The sequence below is a fragment of the Podarcis filfolensis genome (genome assembly GCF_964270895.1).
Source record: "Podarcis filfolensis genome assembly, chromosome: 8".
In the NCBI taxonomy this organism is placed as follows: domain Eukaryota; kingdom Metazoa; phylum Chordata; class Lepidosauria; order Squamata; family Lacertidae; genus Podarcis; species Podarcis filfolensis.
The window spans coordinates 60,012,026-60,037,937 of NC_139611.1; the positions used below are offsets into that span (position 1 = coordinate 60,012,026).

A 25,912-nucleotide genomic window follows, 5' to 3' on the forward strand; every position below is an offset into this window, starting at 1 on the left:
GGAAACTCTGCAATCTGAATGAAATGCAAATCAAATGCTGTTGTGTAATAAACTTGGCATAATGAACGTGCTTTTGTTAAACTCTGAGGAAATAACCAAGAAACAGAGTAGGGGGCTGGTGTACTGACAAGGAATGTGTGAGCATCCTGCTGCTTGTCCCAAACAACAAACTGTGCTCTTCAAGTGATCCGTACTCCATGCTCAAAACCCCTCTGAGGGATTTTCATGTGTTCAGTACAAGCACTTAGAAAGCATAATCTAATTTAGCCAACACTCTTTTCCCCCTGGCCCCTTCTTCCCTAAGTGGTTGCACACTCAGTAGCAAATGACCTGTATGGAATCATTGCCCGCTGAGAATCATGGGGCTGGTAGTATTTCTGATCATGGGATCTCACCCAGTAGTTCTTTCAGCTTTTTGAAGCTTTTTAAAGACAAGAGTGCACATCCAATTACACTCAGCTTTCTCTTTCCTCTGTATCATGACACCCAAGAGGACATGATCAATTCTTCCCACGGTTTGCAGTACTTCCACTTCATCGACCAGTTTCTCTCTTTTGTTGAGGACTCTCCATTTTAGTGAGGACCAAGTCCAAGATAGATGTTCCCTTTGTTGCTTCTTCCACCTTCTGGTAAATGAAACTGTCAGTGGGGAAATTTAGGAATTTGTTGGATCTAACATTCTTGGCAGAGTTTGAGTTCCAACAGATATCAGGTTTATTGAAGTCTCCTATGACTACTATATTTCTCCGTTTTGAAAGTCTGATAATCTGCTCTAGGAAGGCATTATCTAATTCTTCAGTCTGGCTTGGAGGTGACACAGTAATGTCACTGTTGTTTCCCTCTCCTACAATTTTCCTCCATATGCTGTCAATCTGCCTTCTGTGCTCCAGGTCATGGATCTTTTCACAAGTATACACATCCTTTACATATAACGCTACTCCTCCTTCCTTCTTGTTTGGTCTATTCCTTTTAAACAGGTTATACCCCTCAATTCATATATTCCAGTCATGAGTCTCATCCCACCAGGTTTCAGTAGTGCCTACCAGGTCATATTTGCCATCCTGTATTAAAAGCTCCAATTCTTCTTGCTTGTTTCCCATACTCTGTGCATTAGTATAGAGAAAACTGACACCACAAGCTGCTTCCTTCTTGTAGTTTCCTGCCTTTTGGCAAGTTTCTGTACCACCACCTCAGTTTCCTGTGCAACAATGAAGCTATTATCTCCAGTACCATGTGTTCGCCTGTTATCTGTAATATTGTCTCCCTCCCCCTCAGGATTTAGTTTATGGCTCTCCTAATCAGGTTCATGAGGCTCTTAGCAAACACATTATTGCCAACTGCTGTGAGATGCAACATGCAGCCCATCTCTAGCCTTCCTCCAGGAAGTCCTTCCTCCAGGAAGTGGGGACCAAAGTCCAAGAAGCCAAACCTTTCCTGACTACATACATCTCAGCTTGATATATCCTAGCATGACCTCTTATATTCCAGTTTGATCACTTAGACCATCTGGAGCATTGCTAGTTGTTACAGGGGGCCAGACTTCAAGTAGAAATCAGGGATTTCGTGCTGTTAGTCCCATGTTGTGTAACATTCTTCCAGCAGAGATTTCACAGGCATCCTTGCTTTTGACTTTCAGGCATCTCTTGAAAACCATTTTATGGTGACACACCTTTGTGGCTTTTATTATTATTATTTAAAAAAATTGATTTCCCAGTCATCTTAACTATTATCTGTATTTTTAATTTTTATTTTTTTAAAAAAACAACACTGTGTTTCTGTGTTTTATATTTTAACTGCAAAGCACCCTGATATTTTATGATATATTGGTATAGAAATACTTTAATATATAAAATGAACAGTATAAGGTTTTGAAGAAGGAGACTTCAAAGACTGGAGAGGGAGTGCAAAACCTCTCAGTTTTAAGAGTTTCACAAATTGCCAATTATTTATCTGCTATCCCTAAAGATGGGGTTGCAGGGAGGGGAGGGACTTGACTTTTAGAAAGCTTCCTCTCCAAGCTCAGTTCCTCTAGCAACAACTTCTAATTAACTTTTCCAGATGTCTCAGGCAGCAACTGCACTGATAACACTATGCCATCGAACATGCTTAGCAATATTTTTGAGGCCTTATCAAGTGTGTGAAATCCAGACAGCTGAGATAACTTTACAGAAATAGAGCTAGGACCTGCTTTTATTGAAACATAAAACCTTCATTCAAAGTGTTCTAATCCAACCAACAGACATCTTAATGTGCTTGTGAACATTTCCCTTCTCTGAATGACAGATTTTTTTTTAAAAAAAACCCTCCTTTTTCATACCTCGTTCTTAGATTTCCCTGCTGAGGCAACCCATCGTAGACAGACAGCACATCAAAATCTTCCTCTAGCGCAAAGGACTGGAATACAAGCTGCACTCTGTTCTGCTCCTTGGCGGTGATTGTCCATGTACAGTTTGCATAATTTGGATAGCCGTACGGGAATCCTGGACTTTGTATTGTCCCGTTTGGACCTCGCAAAACGTAACTGCAGTTCTGGGCTGGGGAGAAGAGGAAAGGAGAAAATATGACAGAAGCTGCATTATTGCTACAGGATTTTAGCTGTGCAACACAAGAGCCATCACTGAATCATTAGGAGATTATAGCCCAATCATAGTAATGACTAGCTCCCCCATAAACTCAAAGGCCACAAAACAACTAATTGATTTCAATGGATTTGATCTGAACTAGACTATCATGAAGGCAAGTGCTTCTTTCGTTCATGAACATATTGAGCAGGAGATCCTGCTGACAAAAGTCTTGTTGAGGGGCAATTTTCCCCCTGTTCATTCAGCTCCTTGTGCCACCTCTCTCTAATTTGTGGAAATGGAAGGGGCTGAAAAGGGAATCAGCAAGAGTCATCTCTCTCTCCCTTCCAATCCTTCACTGGTAGGGGAACCACATGAGCAGGACCACTGGCAGATGTGAAAAAGAGGTCACACTTTGGAGGGAGTCCAAGGCCAACAGAAGCCCCACACTCTTAGGTCTCAATTTAAAAAATCAATTGGTTGTTTCTAAAGAAAGTTGGAACACAAAGCATGGAGGGAGTTCTTAACTTCTGCTAACATCCACTGCTGTTGCGAAGCAATCAGAGGAAGGAATGTGGACCACTCCTAAAGATGTAAGTTTCACAAGGAAGTTGTGGACTTGGATTGAATTTGGGAAACTCTGGAGTGAGAGTGCTATAAGATGACAGCAGCCACCATAAATGCCTTTGTTTGTTTCACTGCTTTCTGAACAAAGAAACATAAGAGCAGCCTTGCTGGATCAGACAAAGACCTCTACAGTCCAGCATTCTCTTCTCACTGTGGACAACCAGGTGCCTATAGGAAGCTAACAAGCAGAGCATGAGTGTAATAGTACTATCTTGCTCATGAGCCCTATCAATTTTCTCAATAAGCCAATTGGCAAGAGTCTTGTCTTCAAACTTTTTTTAAGTCAGCCCATCAGATCCAGAGACCTAATTGAACATTTCTGCTGCCACAGGCTCATTATGCGTTACTCATTGTTACATTGCTCTGGCACCCTATCAGCCAAAGGGATAGCAGAAATAAAGCAATAGCCCGGTAGTAATTTGAAGGTGAGCAAATGTATAATTACATAAACGTACAAAGATTATGAGGAATGAGGCATCCAATAGCCAAATAAAGCTTATGCCATAATATTTTTCTTTTATTAGTCACAGTTCCTTTTGTTTTGCTAAAACTGCACTACATTCCACTTTACAGGTCTGCTGTAAGGATAAACCGTGTTTATGGAAGACAATCTTACTCGGCTACGAGTGATCGCCAAAGAAAGGATAAGAGACTATAAAACAATATGGTAAATTTAAAACGCTCTTAGAAAAAAGAGGATAGTTCAAAGGAGAACTCAAGTGTGCAAAGACTACATGCAGCAGGAGAGCATGAATTGCAACCTGCCTGAACGCCTCACTCATACAAGCTAGTCCCAGCAGGCAGCTACACATTAGATCTGCTGCGGATCTACATGTAATGTCTGGTTGTGTCCCAGATTCCTTTTTCCTTGATTTTTAGGGCGTTTTTTTTTCCTAATTCCAAACCTGCCTCCCACCCCACACACCCATTCAAAATCAGAGACAGGCAGGCAGGAAACAGACTTTTCATTATTAGCATTTTAAAATTTATCATTAGTCACATCCCTGTAACCACCTAGCAGCCCAACAGGTCTAGTGAGCATAAGCTGCCAAAGGGGGCATAGATATGTATCTTGATTTTCCACCCAGCAACTCAAGGTTGTGGATGTTTTCCTCCCCGCCCCCTTTTATATTTGCAACAGCCCTGTGAGGTAGGCTAGGTTAAGTCATTACATGTACATATGCAGCAATTCTTAACAGATGTGGGGAGGCGGTGGGATGCCAGAGGCCCAATCCACACACAGTGTACTGGGCCCAGGAAATCCTGTTGGCATCCCTGCATATGAGTGTAAATCTGTGCAGGGAATACTCCTGCCAACAGGAACAAAACCAAGATCTCAGCCATTGAACAAAATGCGCACTGAAAGGCAGCATATAAATAGTGAAACAAACACATTATAAAAATTAACCACATTTAAAAACCCAAAGCCACTGTGAGGCTTTGTCCTGATGCAATAACTACTGTCTCCCCATCACCCAAGAGTCTGGCTTGGTTCACTCCTTGCACATGATAAATGCTGAGCCATTTTAATTTTAAAATGCATTGATCTGTGGCAGTGATGGCATTTTTTAAAATATTTCTTTCTGCTTGCTGCTGCTGCTTTTCATAAACACTGCCAGTGGAGTTACGAACACCAGGCTGATTGACTACACCACATCCAAAACACACACAAACACACCAAGGAACTAAACTAAATGTGAGCATTCATTAGAACCAGACGTAATTTGTTTGACCTGCTCTGGCACCACAAAAAGAAACCCATAGCTTTATGTCCTTTTTGTTGGGGAGGGGTGCATATTTGTCTTTTGAAAGCTTTGACTCCAGTTCCGTGACTGTCTGCTTGCTGGACTTCCATTGCTCCCTTCCATAGATCTTCAGTTGCCATATTTATCCCAAGGAGGGAGCCTGTCTGTAGTTGGATTAGGCAAATGATCATATTTATTAGGATTGCTCCAGAGGGGCAAGACACTAATGAGTCACACAGTTAAGTCAGATCAGCAAAGCGAAATTACAGTGCCTTTACAACAGAAATGTACCAAGGTGACCGATATATAAATAGCTTGCTAGATGCTGTTCCAATAAAAAGAAATCTTTATTTTTCTCAGCATTCTATCTGCTGACAACAGCCAACCACAAGCCGCTGAGAAGCACACAATGGGATCATCGATCCCTCCCCTAAATCAGATTAGGCACAGGATCAGTTTCTTTCCAATCCGTCTGTCACTCGTAAATGTGTTCACTCATAAACCTGTTCTGTTCTTTTTCCACGATAATTTGCATTTTAAATAAAACTCACATGAAAACCCACATTTGAATATGCATTTCTAAACACATGTCGATGCTTTTTGTGAGCCAAGAACTGAGCTGCAGCATTTGGATGAGTATGAAAGTTGGTGACAGCTATGTTCAGATCTGCACATTAGTTTGGGAGGTGCAGATTAGGTCAGTCCATGTCACAAAGATTGCATTCCTCAAGCATTCCCAAGTTAGATCCATACTGTGGCTGAAAGTGGAAGGGGTGTTTCTGGAGTTCCTGACTGGTAGCCATAAAGAAGTCCCTTCCTTCTCTAATCAATCTCATCTTTTTCTGAAGCCATTTTATGTGAGTGGCCATAATGGCATCCTGTGCCAAACAGTTGCATGGGTCATACTGAGTCTAAGTGATTGAGGGGATGGGTAGGCATTACATTTTTTAAAAAAAGATATTTATTGAAGTTTTACAAAAAAACAGAGAATTACAGAATAAAAAGAAGACAGGAGAAGAAAAAGAAGAAAAATACAAAAAATACAAAAATACATAGGAAAAAAAGATACAAAATACCTAAAAAAAATAGAAAAATTTAAAAACAAATCAATTTTTTCATATCTTAAATTTCGTTTACTTATTTCCCTGACCTCCTCACACCTCCCTTTTTTGTATTCCCGTTCACATGGTTAGTTCAGCAAATCCTTACCCTCTTTCATTTATCTTAACTCCGTATTTCAACACATTATAACTGTATGTTTTCATCCGTTATCAATCCATTTTTACATATTCTTATTATCCTTGTTGCTAAGGCCACTAATTTCAATCCAGCATCATTTTAACATTCATTAATTTTACAATATTTCTGCAAATAGTCTTTGAATTTCTTCCAATCTTCTTCCACCGACTCTTCTCCCTGGTCTCGGATTCTGCCAGTCATTTCCGCCAGTTCCATATAATCCATCACCTTCATATGCCACTCTTCCAGGGTGGGTAAATCTTGTGTCTTCCAATACTTTGCAATAAGTATTCTTGCTGCTGTTGTAGCATACATAAAAAAAGTTCTATCCTTCTTTGGCACCAATTGGCCGACTATGCCCAGGAGGAAGGCCTCTGGTTTCTTCAGGAAGGTATATTTAAATACCTTTTTCATTTCATTATAGATCATCTCCCAGAAAGCTTTAATCTTTGGGCACGTCCACCAAAGGTGAAAGAATGTACCTTCATTTTCTTTACATTTCCAACATTTATTATCTGGCAGATGATAGATTTTTGCAAGCTTGACTGGTGTCATGTACCACCTGTATATCATTTTCATAATATTCTCTCTTAGGGCATTGCATGCCGTAAATTTCATACCTGTGGTCCACAACTGTTCCCAGTCAGCAAACATAATGTTATGTCCAACATCTTGTGCCCATTTAATCATAGCAGACTTAACCGTTTCATCCTGTGTGTTCCATTTTAACAGCAAGTTATACATTCTTGAAAGTATCTTTGTTTTGGGATCTAACAGTTCTGTTTCCAATTTTGATTTTTCCACCTGGAAGCCAATTTTTTTGTCCAAATTATAAGCCTCCCTGATTTGATAATAGTGAAGCCAGTCTCGCACTTTATCTTTTAATTTCTCAAAACTCTGCAATTTCAATTTGTCTCCTTCTTGTTCCAAAATTTCCCAATATTTCGGCCATTTGGCCTCCATATTGAGCTTTTTCTGAGCCTTCGCTTCCATCGGTGACAACCACCTTGGGGTTTTATTTTCAAGTAAGTCTTTATATCTTATCCAGACATAAAACAATGCTTTTCTAACAATATGGTTTTTAAATGCTTTATGTGCTTTAACCTTGTCATACCACAAATATGCATGCCACCCAAAAACATTATTAAAACCTTCTAAATCCAAAAATGTCTGTGTTCTCAAGAAGCAGCCATTCTTTCAACCAGCAGAATGCTGCTGATTCATAATAGAGTTTAAGGTCTGGCAGGGCAAATCCACCTCTTTCCTTTACATCAGTTAATATTTTAAATTTTATTCTGGGCTTCTTGCCCTGCCAGGCATTACAGAGGAAGACATTGAAGGGATGACGATTGGTGTTTGTGCCTGATATCCCCCACCACAGGTATGCAGGTGCTGCTACAGTCTTAGGATGGTTGCTGTTAAGGGACAGGGAAGGAATTTCCCTGCATTGGCAGGTTTCGCCTTCCCCGTAGCAGATGTCACAACTTTGGCAGTTTTAGGCTTTGGGCGGAATCCTAGTCTATCTTCCCTAAGTGTGGGGGAGGGGTGAAGCAGTGATGCCTCCCCCGCCCCCCACGATCCCAGGGTTCTCCATTAAAGGGGCTGAGTCAGTGGGGAGTCACTGGCCATACACTGAAAGGTGGTCAGTGAACTCCCCAGTGCTGCGGAGAAATGGGGGCGGGCACTCTGAGTAAACAAACATCTTCCAGAGCCAGCCCACTTCCCAGACAGACCTGACTACCCTGATGTGCCTCAGATCCCCGGCTGGGGACTGGGAGGGATACACGCCCAATTCCTAAGCCAAGGAAAGTTTACAAAAAGTTGTGGCCAATTTAATCCCACAACACGTTGTCATGAGTCATTCATTTCTTCCGGGTGGCTCTTGGGGTCGGGGGTCTCCGCCTGGGCACACAATAGATGCTCTACCACTGCCCCTAACAGTTGGGTGGTCCTGCTGCTGAATAACTGGTCAGTCTGTAATAAAAACATGCTGATTCATGATTTGATTGTGTATAAGCAAGCTGACCTGGTGTGCATCACCAAGATCTGGGTGGGGGAACCTGGTGGGCCAAATCTGACTCAGCTCTTCCCACCCAGTTACTCAGTGCAACCAAAGCCCAGCCTGGAATGAAGTTGCGGTGGTGGTGCAGGTTGTGTTGTTGTAGTCCACAGGAGTTCACTTCATACCATCAGGAAATCCCTCTCCCTTGGTGTGGAACTGGAGGGCTTCCATCTGGTGTTGGGCCCAGAGAGACAGGTTAGTATTTGACTGACTGAGCTGGCTGAGGTTGTCTTGGGTGTTGCGTTGAAAGAACCCAGAACTGTGGTCTTGGGTGACTTCTACATCCGTGTTGAGGATGCCTCAAGTCCGGCTTGGGAATTCATGGCCTCCATAGCAATGATGGGCCTTTCTCAAATGGTCATCAGTACAACACACAGATCAGGACCATGCCCTTGCTTTAGTCCTCTAACCACGTGGAGAGAAGGGTGGTCTGGAAATGGGGGGGGGGCTGAATTGTGATAGTCACCCACCAAAGTCCACCAACAGTCCATTAAGCTAAAGCCTAAAGCTTTAATATGCATTTCGGGGACTCAGTCTTGTGGAGTAAAAATAAAGGAGCACTTCTGAGCATGTGCTAAGAGCATTTTACAGTCAGCCTTCACATATCTAGGCAAAGTTACAAAGAAGGACATTAGCTCACTTAGCTCGGATTCGCCGTAGCAGAAATCAGCAAGAGACTGCTGCATCAGGTTACCAAAAGTCTATTTGGATATTAAGGAGCCCTTGGCACAGTATCAGTGATGGGCTAAACCCCCACCACCCCATGCACACAACCTCAAGTGCACAGTATTTACCCCAGATGCCAGATTTTGTAGGTCTATAGATTTTAGAGATCTATAGGCTGGGATATATATATATATATATATATATATATATATATATATACCGGGGCATTGCATTTTGGATAAATTAAGCTGGCAAGAGGCCACTGTGAATGGGAGCCAACACAGGCACTTGCCCACCACTAAAATGGCCAGCGGAGAGGAACAGTGAGTTGACAACAGAGTCAATTCAAGGCCCTTTTGAGCTCCTGGGGCCCTTGGACAGAGATGACATTTTTCTTTAAAACTGAAAGGCTAATTTCACCTGAAGAGTAATCTGTGGCAAATTTGGAGGCCCCTCCTCCAGCAAGAAGAACAGCAGGATAGGAGGGTAGAAGAGTGTTGAAATGGCCACCAGGAAAAACTTTCTGACAGTAAGAGCTGTTGACATTGGAATGGTCTCCCTCGGGAGATTGTGGACTCTCCTTCATTGGAGGTTTTTAAGCAGAGGTTGGATGGCTATCTGTCGTGGATGCTTCAGCTGAGATTCCTACATTGGAGGGGGTTGGACTAGATGACCCTTCGGGTGCGCTTCGATTCTACGATTCTATAGCCAAGAGTTAAGGAACAACAAATTCTCAAAGGGAAAGAATTCAGTTCCCTTCAACTTCCACCTACAGCAAAATTCTGAGGAGAAGTTTGGAAGTTCCTGCTTGGGAAAAACAGCTGATGACTGTCAAGAAAAATTAAACAAGTTTTGATAAGACTACAAAAAAAAAGGAGCAGGAGGGGGGAGTGCTACTATTGCACAGGGCTCACAGACCTGTCTGTGATGCCTTGGTGATGGTTTCAAAGGGGTGCCCCCGCCCTTCTGCCAGATATCACTTCAAGCAAATAGACAACATGTACGTTCTTTTCCTCAGGGCCTCAAAAACAGGCCTGGGAGCCACCACCCCCTCAATTTTCCAGCCTCACTGTCAAATCACATTCCCATCCCTGTCACATCCGCGACGGCAGCGCAAGGGTTCAGCGAGCGAAGTCGAACGAAGCCATTTGACTCTACAGCATACTTTTAATTTCAATCATCAGGAAATGTCAAAAAGATGTTAAGAAAGTAGCAATTTATAAAGGCCGCGTCACCAGAGGAGCTGCTGAGAAGTCTGTCAGATGCCGGCATGGCGTTAACTCTGCAATTTCAAGGCTGTGGGTTTAGACATAAACACCAGAGACAACCAAACTACTGTATACTGGGGGATTGGTCTTATCTTGAGGATGTGAAGCTGGATTTCCTCAGAATAGCACTAAATCTGCTACTTGGACTCTTTTCCTCAGACTTTCAGAGGAAACGTAAAGGAAGTCAGTTTGGACTCATGGGAAGACCAGTAATCACATCCCAAGCTTTGAAGTTTGCTGGATGACCTTGAGTCAGCCCCTGTACCTCAGAAAAACCTTCCTCTCAGACTTGCTGCAAAGATAAAATCGGGGGAGGGGGGGGTCCCAACATGTAACATGCAATACAAATAGAATAGATTCAGGAAAAGGCAATATTTAAAAGATATTAAAATATTTAAAATATATTAAAATGTTCATGAGAAGACAATATTTAAAATATTGGTTATCAGGTTTACTTGCCATTTGAGAGTTTGTCCTTGTAAAGCAGCTCATTTGAAATGTTAGCCCATGTTCTTCTATAATGCAACATTTACGGGGATAAAATATTCCAAGTTATCTCTCTAGAACTTTCTTGGCATGTGGGGAACACAGATGAATTCCATGCTTCAATTTTAATAGCAGACTTCAACATAAGTTTGCAGATAACATAGGCAGGTTCTTCACTGTAGCCCTCAAAACTGGACCACCATTATTGAAAGGAATATAGACCTAGAGTCTAAAACTTAAACTATATGATCAAATTGAAGTTTTGTTTTTTTACAGGTTGGGTGCAATATCATCAAGTCAATGATATTTTTAATGTTGATAAGAAGAAGGTTGGTTGTGAAAATAAAAAATCAAGATTTCTAATCGATCTGCTGGAAAGCAGAGGTAAATTATTATCTAAGATGTACAATTTGTTGTTAGAATGGTATACAAAAGATGAGGAAATCAAAGAAGTGATGATAAAATGGACAATAGATTTTGGGCACAATACTGAGTTCAATTCTTTGACAAAATTGTGGAATGAAAACTTGAAATTCACAGCTTGTATGACATTAAAAGAAAATGTAATGAAGATGATGTATAGATGGTATTTGACACCAGTAAAGTTAGCTAAAATGTATAGGATGAGAGATTAAACATACTGGAAATGTAAAGAAGTGGACAGAGACTTTTACCATATGTGGTGGACGTGTGACAAAGTGAAAACATTTTGGAAACTGATCTATAATTAATTTAAAAAGATGTTTAGATATACCTTTCCCAAAAAACCTGAAGCATTTTTGCTAGGTTTGATGGGAGAGGAAATTGCAAAGATAGACCAAAGACTATTTATGTATGCCACAGTAGCAGTGAGAACTTTAATGGCCCCAAAGTTGAAGTTACAGGAATTACCAACGATTGCGGAGTGGCAGGCAAAGATGATGGACTTTGCAGAATTGGCCAAACTGACCTGCAGGATTCAAGACCAGGATTATCAAAAATTTCAAAGGGACTGGAGTAAATTTATTGTACATTTGAATAATAATTGCAAAAATCTGAAGACACTAGCAGGACTGAAATAAATCCTACAACGTGGACAAAAGGTTAAAGAGCTAAAAGGCGAAAGATTTATACGATCTGAGGAGAAGCCAGTCAAGCTTGCAAAAATCTATCATACGCCCAATAATAAATGCTGGAAATGTAATGAAACTGAAGGTACTTTCTACCACCTTTGGTGGACGTGCCCAAGGATCAAGGCCTTCTGGGAAATGATCTATAATGAAATTAAGAAGGTCCTTAAGTGTACCTTTCATAAGAAACCAGAGGCCTTTCTCCTGGGCATGGTAGGCCAATTGGTGTCAAGGAAAGATAGGACGTTCTTTATGTATGTTACAACAGCAGCAAGAGTTCTTTTAGCAAAGTATTGGAAGACACAAGAACTACCCATGCTGGAAGAGTGGCAGACGAAGGTGATAGACTATATGGGACTGGCCGAGATGACTGGCAGAATCCGCGACCAAGGAAAAGAGACGGTGGAAGAAGATTGGAAGAAATTTAAAGTTTATCTTAAGAACTGTTGTAAAATTAATGAGTGCTAAAATGTCATGGGTAATGTAAAACAGAATTGCAGCGATAAATGATTGGGTAAGAGAAAAAGGATCAAAGAAATTGAATCATAAGTAATTGAAATTAGGGGTTGCTGAAAAAGTTTAAAATAGGGATGCAGGAAAGGGAGGTATGAGGAAGTCGTTGAAATAAGGTTTAAGAAAAAAAGGTTATGAAATTATACGTGTTTATATGCTTGTTTGTCTATGTATTGTTAGTTGTGAAGTGTCTCAATTCATGTTGGAAAATCAATAAAAATTTATTTAAAAAAAATAAATAATAAAAAAAGGTTAAAGAGCTAAAGTGTGAGATAGGACTTGAAAGTGGAAAACCTGCTGAAGGAAGGGAGGGAAGCCACAGGCTCGGCAGAGCTGAAAGTAAATGTGTATTTTATTGTATTGTTGAAAATATTGTTTCAGGAGGAAAAAAAAACATGTTTTCAAAAAATGAAGGGAACATAAGTTCTGAGTCAAAATTGCCAGTAATTTATATATTTGATTGTTTTCAGTTTTTGTTATAGATTATTTTAAAGACACAATTTGTGTCCATGTATTTTGTGCTTTTTCTCTTCAGTGGTTGTTTTCATAATCTTATACTACATTATATTGTTTTGGGCTTACTGCCTGGTTATTGCAAATGAGACAGTTACCATGCTCTTGCTCTAATGCAATACCTGAGCAGAGTCTGGGAATAGACAAAGGAATGTTACTATTTCTTTATCGGCCTGTAAGGCTAGTTTATGCCTCTTTGGGGAGCTAAATGTTGGAAGAAAATTTCTTGATACAATGTTCTCTCTGGAAAGTGGTAAATACAGAAGGATGATAGAAGCATAGAATTGTACAGTTGGAAGGGATCCTGAGGGTCATCAAGTCCAACCCCCTGCAATGCAAGAAATCTCAACACATGGTCCCCCCATCCAGTTTGAAACCATACTGGACCCTGCTGAGCTTTTGCAAGATGTGGGGAGCATTGGTTGCTCTGACCACATCCATTTTTGGCAATATGGCCCACCCCTCCACTGGAGTCTACTATGTGGCAGCAGCAAATAGTTTTTATTTCTCCTTTGCATCTGCAAAGTGTTGGGGAACAGTTACTCCAAGCAGGGTGCCTAATTATGCACCACACAAAAAAGAAGATATACAGTGGTACCTCAGGTTAAGCACTTAATTCGTTCCGGAGGTCCGTACTTAACCTGAAACTGTTCTTAACCTGAAGCACCACTTTAGCTAATGGGGCCTCCTGCTGCTGCCACGCTGCCAGAGCACGATTTCTGTTCTCATCCTGAAGCAAAGTTCTTAACCCGAGGTAATATTTCTGGGTTAGCGGAGTCTGTAACCAGAAGCGTATGTAACCTGAAGCGTATGTAACCCGAGGTACCACTGTACATTGGCATTATGCAAGGCATAGATGCAAATTTAGAATTACTAAAATAAGAAGCAAAAAAAATTTTTTTTCTTTCCAGTAGCACCTTAAAGACCAACTAAGTTAGTTCTTGGTATGAGCTTTCGTGTGCATGCACACGAAAGCTCATACCAAGAACTAACTTAGTTGGTCTTTAAGGTGCTACTGGAAAGAAAAAAAAAATTTTTTTGTTTACTATGGCAGACCAACACGGCTACCTATCTGTAAAATAAGAAGTGCATCTCACCATAGTGAGGAAGACTAGATGACCCGCGTGCCTGCTCAGTCTGTTCTCCAGATGCTCGCTGTTGACAGGAAACTACTTCAAGGCCCCTGTTCTCCCTTCTTTAGAGTCCTTTATCTTTATAGTGGACTTGGAATGGACAGCTATTCAAATAGACAGCTTCCTTCTGGAAAGTAGGACACACGATCACCCAAGTGGCAGAAGGGCTATTTCAGCCTTCCCCAACCTGGTACCCTCCAGATGTTTTGGAGTACAGCTCCTATCAGTCCCGAACAGGGTGACAGAGTTGTAGTCTAAAACATCTGGAGGACACAAGGTTCTACATGGTGTACTTTTGCTTGTTTTTAGTATTAGAATGGCTGTTTCCTGCTTTTAGTTTGGTTGCTGGCTTTATAAACCAGTCTGGAGCTGATGAAGAAGGAACAGACCACTCTCTCTTCCACCAGCCTGTTTAGCTGATATGTGGACTTTCAGGAAAGAAAAGCCTCTTTCACCACAACCAGCACAGAAGCACAGTGGGTTGTGGATAATCTCATCTTCCCTGCACCAGTCCAACTGGTAGAAAGCAAATGTTTTATCACATAATAAGAGACTAGGAGCCTGGTCCTTGCAAGTGGCTACTTCCCTCCTCTTAGCAGACTAATAAAGAATATGCAGGCTAGTAAATTGGTGGGGATATTTACAAGTCGATTTCATACTGCCTGCTTTTATTGTGGTTTTACAATAGTTTTGTATCATGCATTTGATTTTCATACTTGGGCATTTTTTTTGTAATTCTTGTAAAGCTCTTTTGTGTATCCTTTGGTGATATAAAGTGGGAGGGATATAAACAGCCACTGCCACTGGGGATGGAAAACAATAAACACACGAGGGCGCAGCGTCTAAGAACAGGAAAAGAAAAACAGAGCACCTCACTTTTCCAATCAATCCACTAAAAATAATTTTGCATTCACAATCCTGGCTAAGACACACTTTGCAGATGGATCTGTCCATAAGAAGAATTTCTTACTGCAGAGGAAAATAGAAAGGGGGGGGAGAGAAAATAGATTTTCCCCAAAGCTGACAACCTAGAAGGCAATAAATTCTTCATCACCTGTAATAGGCAGGAGCTTGGATTATATTGGATGGTGATGAGACCAGTCAGAAGGCATGGGAAAGAGACGAAGGAGCCACAGGAGACTTCATTCACACTAAATAATCTGGTTTGGGTTGGTGGTTGCTCAGTCTGAGTTTGATCGGCCATCCTCAATTTAAAATTCTGCATTTCAAAGCAGGGAGAGAAGGAGAGGGTTGGAGGGAAGAGTTGTGAAGGTTCATCACGATTCTCCCCACTATTCCTCTCCAGCAGCCTTTGTTAAATACAGAAAGGAATTTATATTTTAACAAATCCCAGACCAGCACCTTGGAGACCTGCAGGCCACACATTCAGCATGCATCCCTGGACTCCCACAATGACTGCACATGACAATGTATGGCTGTTCCTCCTCTTGTGACTGTTCTGATAATATATGGGGGGGAGAGAATACCAAATACAACTTCAGCCCCCAGATCTCGGGGGGAACTCAGCAGTTCCTTTTGAGAGCTGTCAGGTTACGAGATGTACATGTTTTTCCCCACCTGCTGGGTGACCAGCATGCTTCAGCTCTTAAGGCAGGCCAGGTGCAGGGAGGGGAGAGGAGGATGCAGAAAGCAGTTGCCTAGCAACCAAAGGACACATTCCTTGCAAGCCTCTGAAGAGCATCACTGCAGCAACAGAACTGTACACCTCCCATCTCACTGTCAGAAGCTGCTCCTCCCCATGCTGGAGAGGGCAAGGCAAAGGCAAGGCAGGGCGGAAACAGAGGTGGGTCTACTGCAGAGAACAACACCTCTTTGTTGCCCAGATGATGAGCAAGCCTAACCTGGAAGCATCCACAGGCGTCAGGAGAATGCAGAAAACCTAAGGAACAACTTTAAACGTTGGGACGAAAACCTTTATTTTGGAAAGCCAACCAGCCTTATTTCAAACCTATCACTTGCTCAGGCCTGGTCTCTCTCTTTCTCTGTGTAGTTCAATTACCATCCCTGTGTGAAGTTGGAATCAGTTGCCCATTCAAATATTTTCAATTTCTTCTCCGATGGCCTAAGTATTGTTAAATACTTTCAAAATGGTGAAGGGAGCTTTGTACATTTTCCTCTTGATGGGAAATGTCCACCTTCCTCTGTTTTTCAGTGAAAACCAATAAAGCTTCACAGCATTTATGTTATTTCCAAAACATATTTTTCTCCCTGCTTTTTCTGTTACACTGTTTTGCTATAATAAGTTGGGAGTTGTTTTGATACTTTGTTATTTTTGGATGATGTAGGAAGCTGCCTTATACAGAGTCAGACCACTGGTCCGCCTAGTTTATCCCTGTTTACACTGACTAGCAGGATCCCAGGGCTTTCAGATAGGGAGTCCTCTTCAGCCCTACATGGAGATGGAAGGGAATGAACCAGGCATCGTCCACATGCAAGCAGGTCCCCTAACAACAACAACAACAACTATTTATTTATACCCAGCCCTTCCCGGTTCAAAAACCAGGCTCAGGACAGCTAACAACCACTTAATTATAAAAGCAACATAAAATACAGTATCAAAACGTGAATAACAATAAAATTCAAAAATCAATTTAGGGGAAACAAGCATTAGATAATCCCCGTCAGCCCCAAGTAGCATGAACAATTGCCAGGAATGATGGGAGTTGTGATCCAAAAGTTCTGGAGGGCACCAGGTTGCAGAAGGCTGCTAGAGAATATCACAGAAAACTCCTCACTCTCCTCTCCAATGTGTCCACAATCATTTTTTCTTTTAAGGATGGGCTTTAAAACTTTTGAAATGACCTTTTCCAATTGAAAAATGAAACCTCCTGCTCTGCCCCTCTGCCAAACATTCAGAAATAAGCTAGTATTAAAGCACGGACCATTTTCATGTTACTTGTTGATCTCTCCCCCCCCCCCATCTTTCCCTCCATCTGTTTGAAACCTATAAACCCTGATTGCCATGAATAAATCTCATTTCACTTTTTAATCACCAGAAGTTTATGCCTAAGGAGTTGATTCCCCACCCCACTCCTACCCACTTCCATGCTGAGTCTACTCTCATAAAGTGTTTGGAACTAGAAATGGACAAACCACCCAGGGCTCACATCAGACGGGATCAGAAATGTGCTAAGTCACTTTTAAACAACTATAATAGATGAGGAACAGCTATTTCCAAGCCACTCTGAATCTGACCACCCCCACCCCCTCTCACATGAACAGAAGTCAAGGATCACTTGCAAGCTCCCCAGGACTGCACCTATGAACACTTTTTGGAGAGATTCCCACAAAGAGAGAATTTGGGGGCAAGAGGGCAGTCTCCAAGGAGTCCCCCCCCCCACACACCCATAAGCTTCTACAGTTACAGCTCCTTCAAATTGCCCTCTCTGTGGTTCTGTTACACTAAACAGGGGGGTTGAAAGAGGCTTTGCCCATAAAACACTCCCTCAGAGGACCCTTGGAGCAAGGTTTATTATATTTATTTCAGCAATTTATATACCACTGAGCACCATAGTGCCGAAGCAGCGTACAAGATAGCAAAGGACACAACAGATATGAAATCAGTTAAAATTAACCATAAAATCAGAAAACGTATTGAAAATGCCAGCTGAAATAAACAAAGGTATTCACCAAGCAAGTTCAACATAGAGGGTCCTGTTTGATCTCAGCCAGGAGGGAGTTCCACAGGATTGGGTCCCCAATATTGAACCAACAGCTCCTGATGGATATGAGCCTTATGTCTGAGCTGTGGGGTACCACTAACAGTGGCAGTGCTCCAACCAGGGCAGAGTGACTTGGAAATGAGTTGAACTAGAGATCTGAGTTTTCCCTTTGCATCAGTGGCTTTTACAGCTGCCAAAGTCAGTCACAGATTGTAGGAGGTATACAAGCCTCCCTGGTCCCTAGCTCCCCTTGACAGATTTATGTAGCCAAGAGACATCCCAAGGAGGCTTCTCCTTGGCCAAACAAAGTTGTCATTTGGGTTTTCAAGGCCTGGTGGGTCAGACCAAGACTTCTCTGACTCAGAGTTCATTCCAAGTTGTCAAAAAACTGAGGGCTTTGCAATGCTCACTTCTCCCTTCTCCCTACAGGTTATTCCTTGATTTTGAAACACACATGCACATGATTACTGGGAGGTTGTTTTATGCTCTTATATAAAGCACCCCACATCCTTTGTTTAGTAGTGAGGTGGCTGCAGCAGGTCTAAGTGTTTTGTGCCTAAGCAAAGACTTGGAGCTCCCCAAACCCGCTTGTGTCAGCCCAGATTTCTGCAGGGGATATTGCATGTCCCATTCTGGCCTATTGCTGCAGAGTCAATCCTCAATGAAGATCTTCCAGTAATTTCTTCTTTGGTCAGAGCTGGGTGGAACACACACACACACTCCACCTGATCTCCCTCCGGTCCCAAGTTCAGGGCTCACCATTGTGTGACCAGGCCGTGACAGCCCCAGCCCCCAGGGATCATAGGAAAGGGATAAAGACTCTGACAATGTGTTATGGAATTAAATTAGGCCACAACTTTATTAAACTTCCAAATGCAGGAAGACCTTGGCTTAGGCCCTGGGCGTGTACCCCTCCCAGCCCCCCAGCTGGGGGGAACTGGGGCTCATCAGGGTAAATGGGATATGGGGGTGCTCTACGAGACGTAAGTGTAGCAGGCAGCCCAGCCCATATCCCCTCATGCAGGGTAGTTCACTGACAGCCTTTCGGTGTATGGCCAGTGACACCCATTATATAACCCCTTTTAAGAGGGGACTCTGGAATTGATGCCACAGAGGGTGAGTCACCACTTCATGCCCCCCCCCCCATATAGGGAAAAAAAGACAAAAGGATTCCACCCAAGGCCATAGCCGCCAAAGTTGTGATGAATTGCTATGGGGAAGACAATTCCTGCCAATGTAGGAAAATTTCATCCTGGTCCTTCAACAGCAACCAGTCAAAGACCACAGCAACACCCACTAAACAGGAAGAAAAAGTTAACCTGAAAACAAGAAAACATTAAACTAAGAGAGGGAAGGGTGGGTGAAACTCCTGAGCCAACTGCCTGGCTATTGTCAGCTCCAACCCCTATACAGTGGTATCTCTGGTTAAGAACTTAATTCATTCCGGAGGTCTGTTCTTAACCAGAAACTGTTCTTAACCTGAGGTACCACTTTAGCTAATGGGGCCTCCCACTGCTGCTGCACTGCCACCATGCGATTTCTGTTCTCAGCCTGAGGTAAAGTTCTTAACCCATTGTACTACTTCTGGGTTAGCAGAGTCTGTAACCTGAAGCGTTTGTAACCCGAGGTACCACTGTATATAAATGGGACTGGCCCCACCTGCCAGCAATGAAACTTGACTACTGAGGCTGGGCGTAAACCTCCAAATAATAACACTGAGAGGCAGGCCAGTCCCTGTTTGCCATAATGTTCCCTGGGAACTGCAGCACCACGTGCAATCCCGCAAAGGGCACCCACAATGTAAAGTGTGAGTGCTCATTGTGGCTCAAGTCCTGAGGTATCCCAGACATCATTACTTCACTGAGCATGATCCACCATGTGATGGTGGAGAGCACAGGCCTATAACTGATGTGCACACAACATAGTCGTAAGGCATGGTCTCCTTAATAACCCCTGCACAAGTATCAAGTGAATACATCCACAGAGAATTAAACCTGTCTGAAAATGCCTTGTAAGAAACTCTGAAGCAAGAGTTTGTTTGTGCCATTTACAGTTTAGGCCAAACTGAATGCCTGTCATAAATCCAGCGTGTCCCTACACTGTCCCCACAAATCGTCTCAGAGCTGCCTGATCAAGCTAAATCATCGTCACAGCAGATGCCAGCAAAACACTAGGGCAGACAGAACCAATGCAATTGCAAAATGCAATTTCCTAGAGCAGCGGGGACTCTTGACTGGTGGGGGTAGGCAGCAGCCCTAGCAAAGAGGTGGGAAAAGAAACAGAAGCTGCACAGACTTTATATGCATGGAAGTCAGATCGAACAGTTAGGAAGGGGGCAGAAGTCCCACTAGGTCCAAGTATTTATCACTAATCACCCATTTGCCAGCCACCTGCAGATTAATCTACATCATCCAGGTAAGAGGCAAAGAGAAGTAATAATTACACATAGTGTGGTGAGGAGAACTTTACAAGACACAAGCCCCATATCATGGGGCAAAGGAATATTCAGGTCATGCAATGATGGTCCTCACCTGTGCCAAACTCCCCACCCCACCCAATTTTACTGAATCTTCACTCAGTTACCTTATTTGCACATAATGCCAAGTCACAGTTTGTTTATCCAAGTTTGGTTTCCTTGAATATACAAGTTTGGTTTCCTTGAATATACAAACCCAGTCAGTAGACTAACCATGGTTTGTTTTCTAGCAACAATCTGCAGTGCAAAGCCATGATTTGTTTTTGATGTGATGCTATGGTTGGCTGGTGGCTTTAACTGCTGTTTGGAGTTCTGTTCAAACCCAATAGTCTCACCCCACCCCAGACACTTGCCAAGCTGTAGAAGCTATAGAGGCATAATGCAACAGCAACTGGAACACAAAGTTTTTGAGAAAGAAGCCACAGCAGTTCACTTGTCTGTGGTTGAACAAACCATGACTTAAGTGTTATACACAAGCACAGTAAGTGCCTCCTCTGCTGATAGGAACCTCCAGAACAGGGACAGTTGCAAAACTCAAAATAAAAGGATGGAATTCAGACATTCAGCTTTGTATGACTCTTCCACCCTCCTTCCTATTAGCCCATCTATGATGGGATTTTAAACTGGATGCCCAGGTTGCAGCCTGACAAAATAGGACTGCAATGGATCACTTTGCTACCTCTGAACTCAGTCATGTGGCAATGACATTCACCAGACACATCAGGGAGAGCTTTGCCCACACAATCAAAACAGTCTGCACCAGGATGCAAAGGCAAATTTATACACCTTAAAAAAATTACAGATATTCTTAGAGAAACCAAAGACTGGAACTGAGGGAAGTCGGTGGGTGGGGGTGGGGGTTGTGTGGGAGGGGGGAGGGAGGAAAAATGGGGGGGGACAAGGATGATATGTTTTTGGATAATATGTCTTTTTTTTTTTTTTTTTTAAATAATATTTATTGAAGTTTCCAAAATACAGAAAGAGAAGAAAAGAAATTATGAAGATACATTCAGAACCTTATTTTCAAACATCCACTTTCTGGGACTCCCCCCTTCCCCCACCCCTACCGTATTCCCCTTTCATATTGTTGTTTCCACAAGTTCTATTTCTGATTTAAAGCACAATTTATATACCCCATTGTTCAAATTTAAATTTATACAAACCTTATGCAACACCCTTGATAAAAAAAAAGCAAAAGATCTCTCCCCATAGCCCACCCCCTTTTCTTTCCACAATGTCCCCCTTTTTTCCCATTAAAGTAAAAGCACACAGAATAAAAGTATAAAAAAATAAAAAATATATTAGAAAAAAGAAAACCAATTCAGAAAATAGTTGCAAGCCTTTGGATTCTAATTCTCCCTCCCCTTCCCCGGTTTAATTTCCCTTATCCTCCAATCTATGTTTCCAGCCTGGAAATCTTAAGTCCATCAATCCCATTTTTCCCCCAACTCCTTGCAGAATTATTTCCCATTTCTAGGATTACTTTCTTTAAAAATTAATTCCTAAATCTTTAAAAATGTCAAATTATAAAATTCCCCCCATTGTTCTTTCAAGGTTATAGTCCAGCTTCCTCTTGTTCCGCTGCTAAAACTTTCTTATTCAGAAGTTTAGTAACTCTACATGGGTTGTTGTTATTCAGGAACAAAAACTTGCGTTCAGTCCCTTCCTTCTTCAGTAAGGTATTCTGTTGTCTCCTTTTAGTCTAAACACCCTGTAGACAAGATTCAGTTTCCGTTTTGCAGCTTTCCCAGGAGATAACCAGTTCTGTGAAATTCCGGAGTGTTGTATTTTTCCCGGCTTACGCCCATCTTTGTAATGTCCCGAAACTCCTCTAGGGGGGTTGTTGTAACTTTGTTTCCAAAAATCCGATTGTTCTCCGTATTTTCGCCATTTTGTATTCAAGTCTTAACAAATTATATCAAGTTGTAACAAATTTGACCAGCAAGGTCCTTGTAATAAAATCCTCTTTAATATTCCGACTTTGACAGCTACTTTGACAGCTGTCAAAATCACCGGCTCTTTTCACCAGGCTCACTCCTCAATCGCCCCGGTTCCCAGGGAGGGGGGTGCATTTTCCTTCTCCTTCAATTCTTCCTCCAGCACAATTCTTGTACTTTCCCATCATGGAATTCTTAATTTAGCAAAGATACCGTTCTTTTTGGGCCTTGGCTTCCCAATCCTTGTTTTAAAATGTCTACAATAGGGAGGGGGACTGACTTCCTTTTTAGATCCCCCCCCGCTCGTCTCAAATCCCAAAAATTTTTCTTCTTTTAAACCCGATTTCCAATTTACTCACGGGTTGTTGTTAAAAGTCCAAATTCTCAATGGAAGAAGTCAGCGCTCTCCGCCGGATGGCATGCGGCTTCGCTCGGCAGGGATGGCAGAGGACTCAAAGCACCACGCTTCTCCCCGGCACCCGATCCGTAGCCTTTAAAAAGGCTCCTTCACGAGTCGGGAGGGCGCTAGCGGTGCTAGCCGAGTCTCCAAGTCCACGGCCCCCGTGGCCGTGGTTTCTAAGGGTCCCCGCATCGCCGGTGCGGTAAAACCCAGCCCCTGCCGAGCCGGCTCCCTCCGGAGCTCGGAGGGAGTCCGCCATTCGGCGATGGCGCCAACCCGGAAGTCCTGTTTTTGGATAATATGTCTTGTTATAATTTTGAATAAAAAAATTAATAATTTTTTTTTTACCAGATATTAAGATTTCAGTTTCTTCATCAAGGATGTAGTGATGAGGGTCCATAGGTTTTAGCTGGTTTTATTGCATCTCCCCCTCTCTTTTACTGGTGAAAGAGCCATAACTTGATGACACAGCAAGTGCTTTGCATGCACAGTGGTGACGTGTGCATATAAACACTTATAATCATGAAAACGGCATTAAAAAGGCATTCTGTTTAGGGACAACGCTTTTCAGAAATGTGTATATTAAGCAAAATTGCATACAAACATGAGCATGTTAGGAAAAATCATGAAAATTTTGATCGTTTTCCATGGGGTCTTTAAACAAACTGATATCAAAATTTTGAGAAGTGAACTTAAAATTGGAAAAATGAGAAACTCAAATTGACCAATTCATCTGTCCCCAGCCCAGAGTCTAAAATCACCTAACTACATTGGTGGCAAGGATGGCAGCCAGGAGCTTGTCCCTGTTACACTCAGCATCATGCTCACCAGAGGCTAAGAAAGGGAATGTATATTTAGAAGGTACAAACTTCAGAACAGGAGAACCACAAAAAGCATGCTGTGCTTCAGCAGGATCTCAAGCCCTGGAGCTCAACGCATATCTGGCAACAACTTGCCTATGTTTCTGCTATAGCAATCACAAAGCCTGCTTGCAAACGTTGCCCTGTGTGTGCGCGCACACACACACATGCGCACAAATGTTGGTTTTGTGACTTCTAGTAAATCTACGGTCTTTATTTCCATCCTCTGCATACGACTAGACCTAGTTCAGGCACACCATATCACAGCCAACATCCCTTCTGCTGGGGCTTCTTCACGGCTCCTTTCTCCTAAAGCTTTCGACTTTTTGCTGCTCTTTCTACTTAGCCCACAATCTCATAGCAGGAGCCTTCTGGGTAATGAATAATGCAGGACAATTCCATTTGCTATAACTTTTAATCAAAATTCACTAGTACAGAGAGAAGAACATCAAGGGGAAAGCGGTTGTCATTTCGCCTGTTCAGTACTTCCCTATCTCTTAAGGAAAACACATGTAAAACACTCAGTGGTATGCATCAGTCCTAAGCCAGGAATTTCTTTGTTTCTCGCCGGAAGGCAACTCACAACATACATAGCTTTTCCTTTTTTTTTATAATATTTTTTATTAAACAGCTTTTATATTAACACAAACAAAACATACAAAAAAGAACACACGTTAACAAAACAAAAAACAAGTACAATTTCATGTCCTAATTTCTTAGACCTTACTTCCTCGACTTCCTCTTGCTTCCCGTTTCTGTATTCCAAGTTCTTACAATTATTCAGCGAATCTTCCCTTATTTTATTATAGATTTATATTAATCGTCCTTATTCTCTCTGTCTTAACCATTACTAATAGTAACCATTTATTTTAGGCCCAACATCATTCTAACTGTCATTAATTTTATAGTATTTCTTTAAGTAATCCTTAAACTTCTTCCACTCCTCTTCCGCCGCTTCTCTTCCCTGGTCCATACATAGCTTTTCCATAGCTTTTCCAAGGTCACCTGCCCAAGAAATATCAGGTACAATTAGGGATGGGGGTAACATCCACTTTAGTCATCCACTTTAGTTCCCATTTAAAGGCGACCCCACCTAATTCATACTTCCCAGTACAAGACATAAACCGAAATGTAGCCACAACTTTGCACTTCTCCATATTATGCAATGGAGTTTTCCACCAAGTAATGTGCAAAAAAGGGACACGGGTGGCACTGTGCGTTAAACCACAGAGCCTAGGGCTTGCTGATCACAAGGTCGGCGGTTCAAATCCCCGCTACGGGGTGAGCTCCCATTGCTGGGTCCCTGCTCCTGCCAACCTAGCAGTTCAAAAGCACATCAAAGTGCAAGTAGATGAATAGGTACCACTCCGGTGGGAAGGTAACGGCGTTTCTGTGTGCTGCTCTGGTTCGCCAGAAGTGGTTAGTCATGCTGGCCACATGACCTGGAAGCTGTACACTGGCTCCCTCGGTCAATAAAGCGAGATGAGCGCCGCAACCCCAGAGTCGTCCACGACTGGACCTAATGGTCAGGGGTCCCTTTACCTTTTAATGTGCAAAAAAACCCTGCATGTGCTAGGTAAAGTGTGGATGAAAATGCATATATTAGTGAAAATAGCAAAGAAAAATAATTATCCTAGAGGAAATAGCTTGCAAAAGTATGTGTATTAGGGAAAATAACATAAAAATATTCATATCCAGATAAATTCACTCTAAAATGCTAGTTATTTTTGTAAGGACTTGAAAAATAAATAAATAGCAAGCTGATGTCAGAATGTGGCAAACGAAATATAAGACGGCAAAAACCAAGAGAAACTGCAATTGACAGACCTGCCCATCCATATGTGGTCACTTCTGTGTGGAGACTTAAACTGGTTTAACAAATATTTATTTATCTTCAGGGAATTGTGGGAATTGTAGGGAGGGGTCAAGCATAGGGACCTATAACAGAAAATTGTCATGACTCTTATGCAACTAAAATAACAATGATTCTTTGGGAGTGCGAGACAGCCCTGACAGTTAAACTGGTATACAGCCAATGAAACGTTGAGGCATGGCAGGTGGCAAATTGAGGGAGGGCATTTTGTTACTTTTTCAGAAGAAGGGGGGGGGCTAAATGATTCAGATGGTATGGGGGGGATGCACATTGTTGCCGTGCTAGTGGCAGCTTCCTCATTTTAAACATTTGCGTATTCAGACCTTTAAACCTCCCCCTTAAATAAATTCAGACAAGACTCAAATTTTGGTTTGGGTTTTGGCAGAATTTAGAATACAACTTTATTGATTACAGAAAGTGACTGGTTGCATAGACTCTGGTTCGACTAGCTCCCTGCACCGTTGCAGGTAGTACTGACCCAGGGCACCAGCATAGGGCAGCCTAGGGTGAACATCTGGATAAGCGGAAAGCCGGGAACAGGCTATCTCCGCCACCTAAATGCCCCCCTGGATTCAGGCACGGGCACAACCCCCTCACAGGGGTTGACCAAACCATTGAGTCCCTGGATTCCTTTAATGGAATACACATAGGGATGGCGAAAGCGTTCTCCCATCCCTATCACCTGAACCAGAGCCTATCCGCAACCTTACAAGTTGTGACAATTTGCTACGCGGCAGGCGAAACCCAAATGGCAACAGCCA

The 25,912-nt window shown here is 42.3% G+C and overlaps 1 protein-coding gene across 4 annotated transcripts in view; it reads right to left on the reverse strand.

Annotated features, from left to right (window-relative positions):
* CSMD2 (CUB and Sushi multiple domains 2) overlaps positions 1–25,912 on the reverse strand; it is a 486,383-nt gene that overhangs the window by 414,340 nt on the left and 46,131 nt on the right. For all 4 annotated transcript variants that reach the window (XM_083625414.1, XM_083625410.1, XM_083625416.1 and 1 more), the window contains exon 2: positions 2,318–2,534. In XM_083625414.1, coding sequence (XP_083481540.1) covers positions 2,318–2,534 — 217 coding nt within the window. The remainder of the gene's footprint in view (positions 1–2,317; positions 2,535–25,912) is intronic.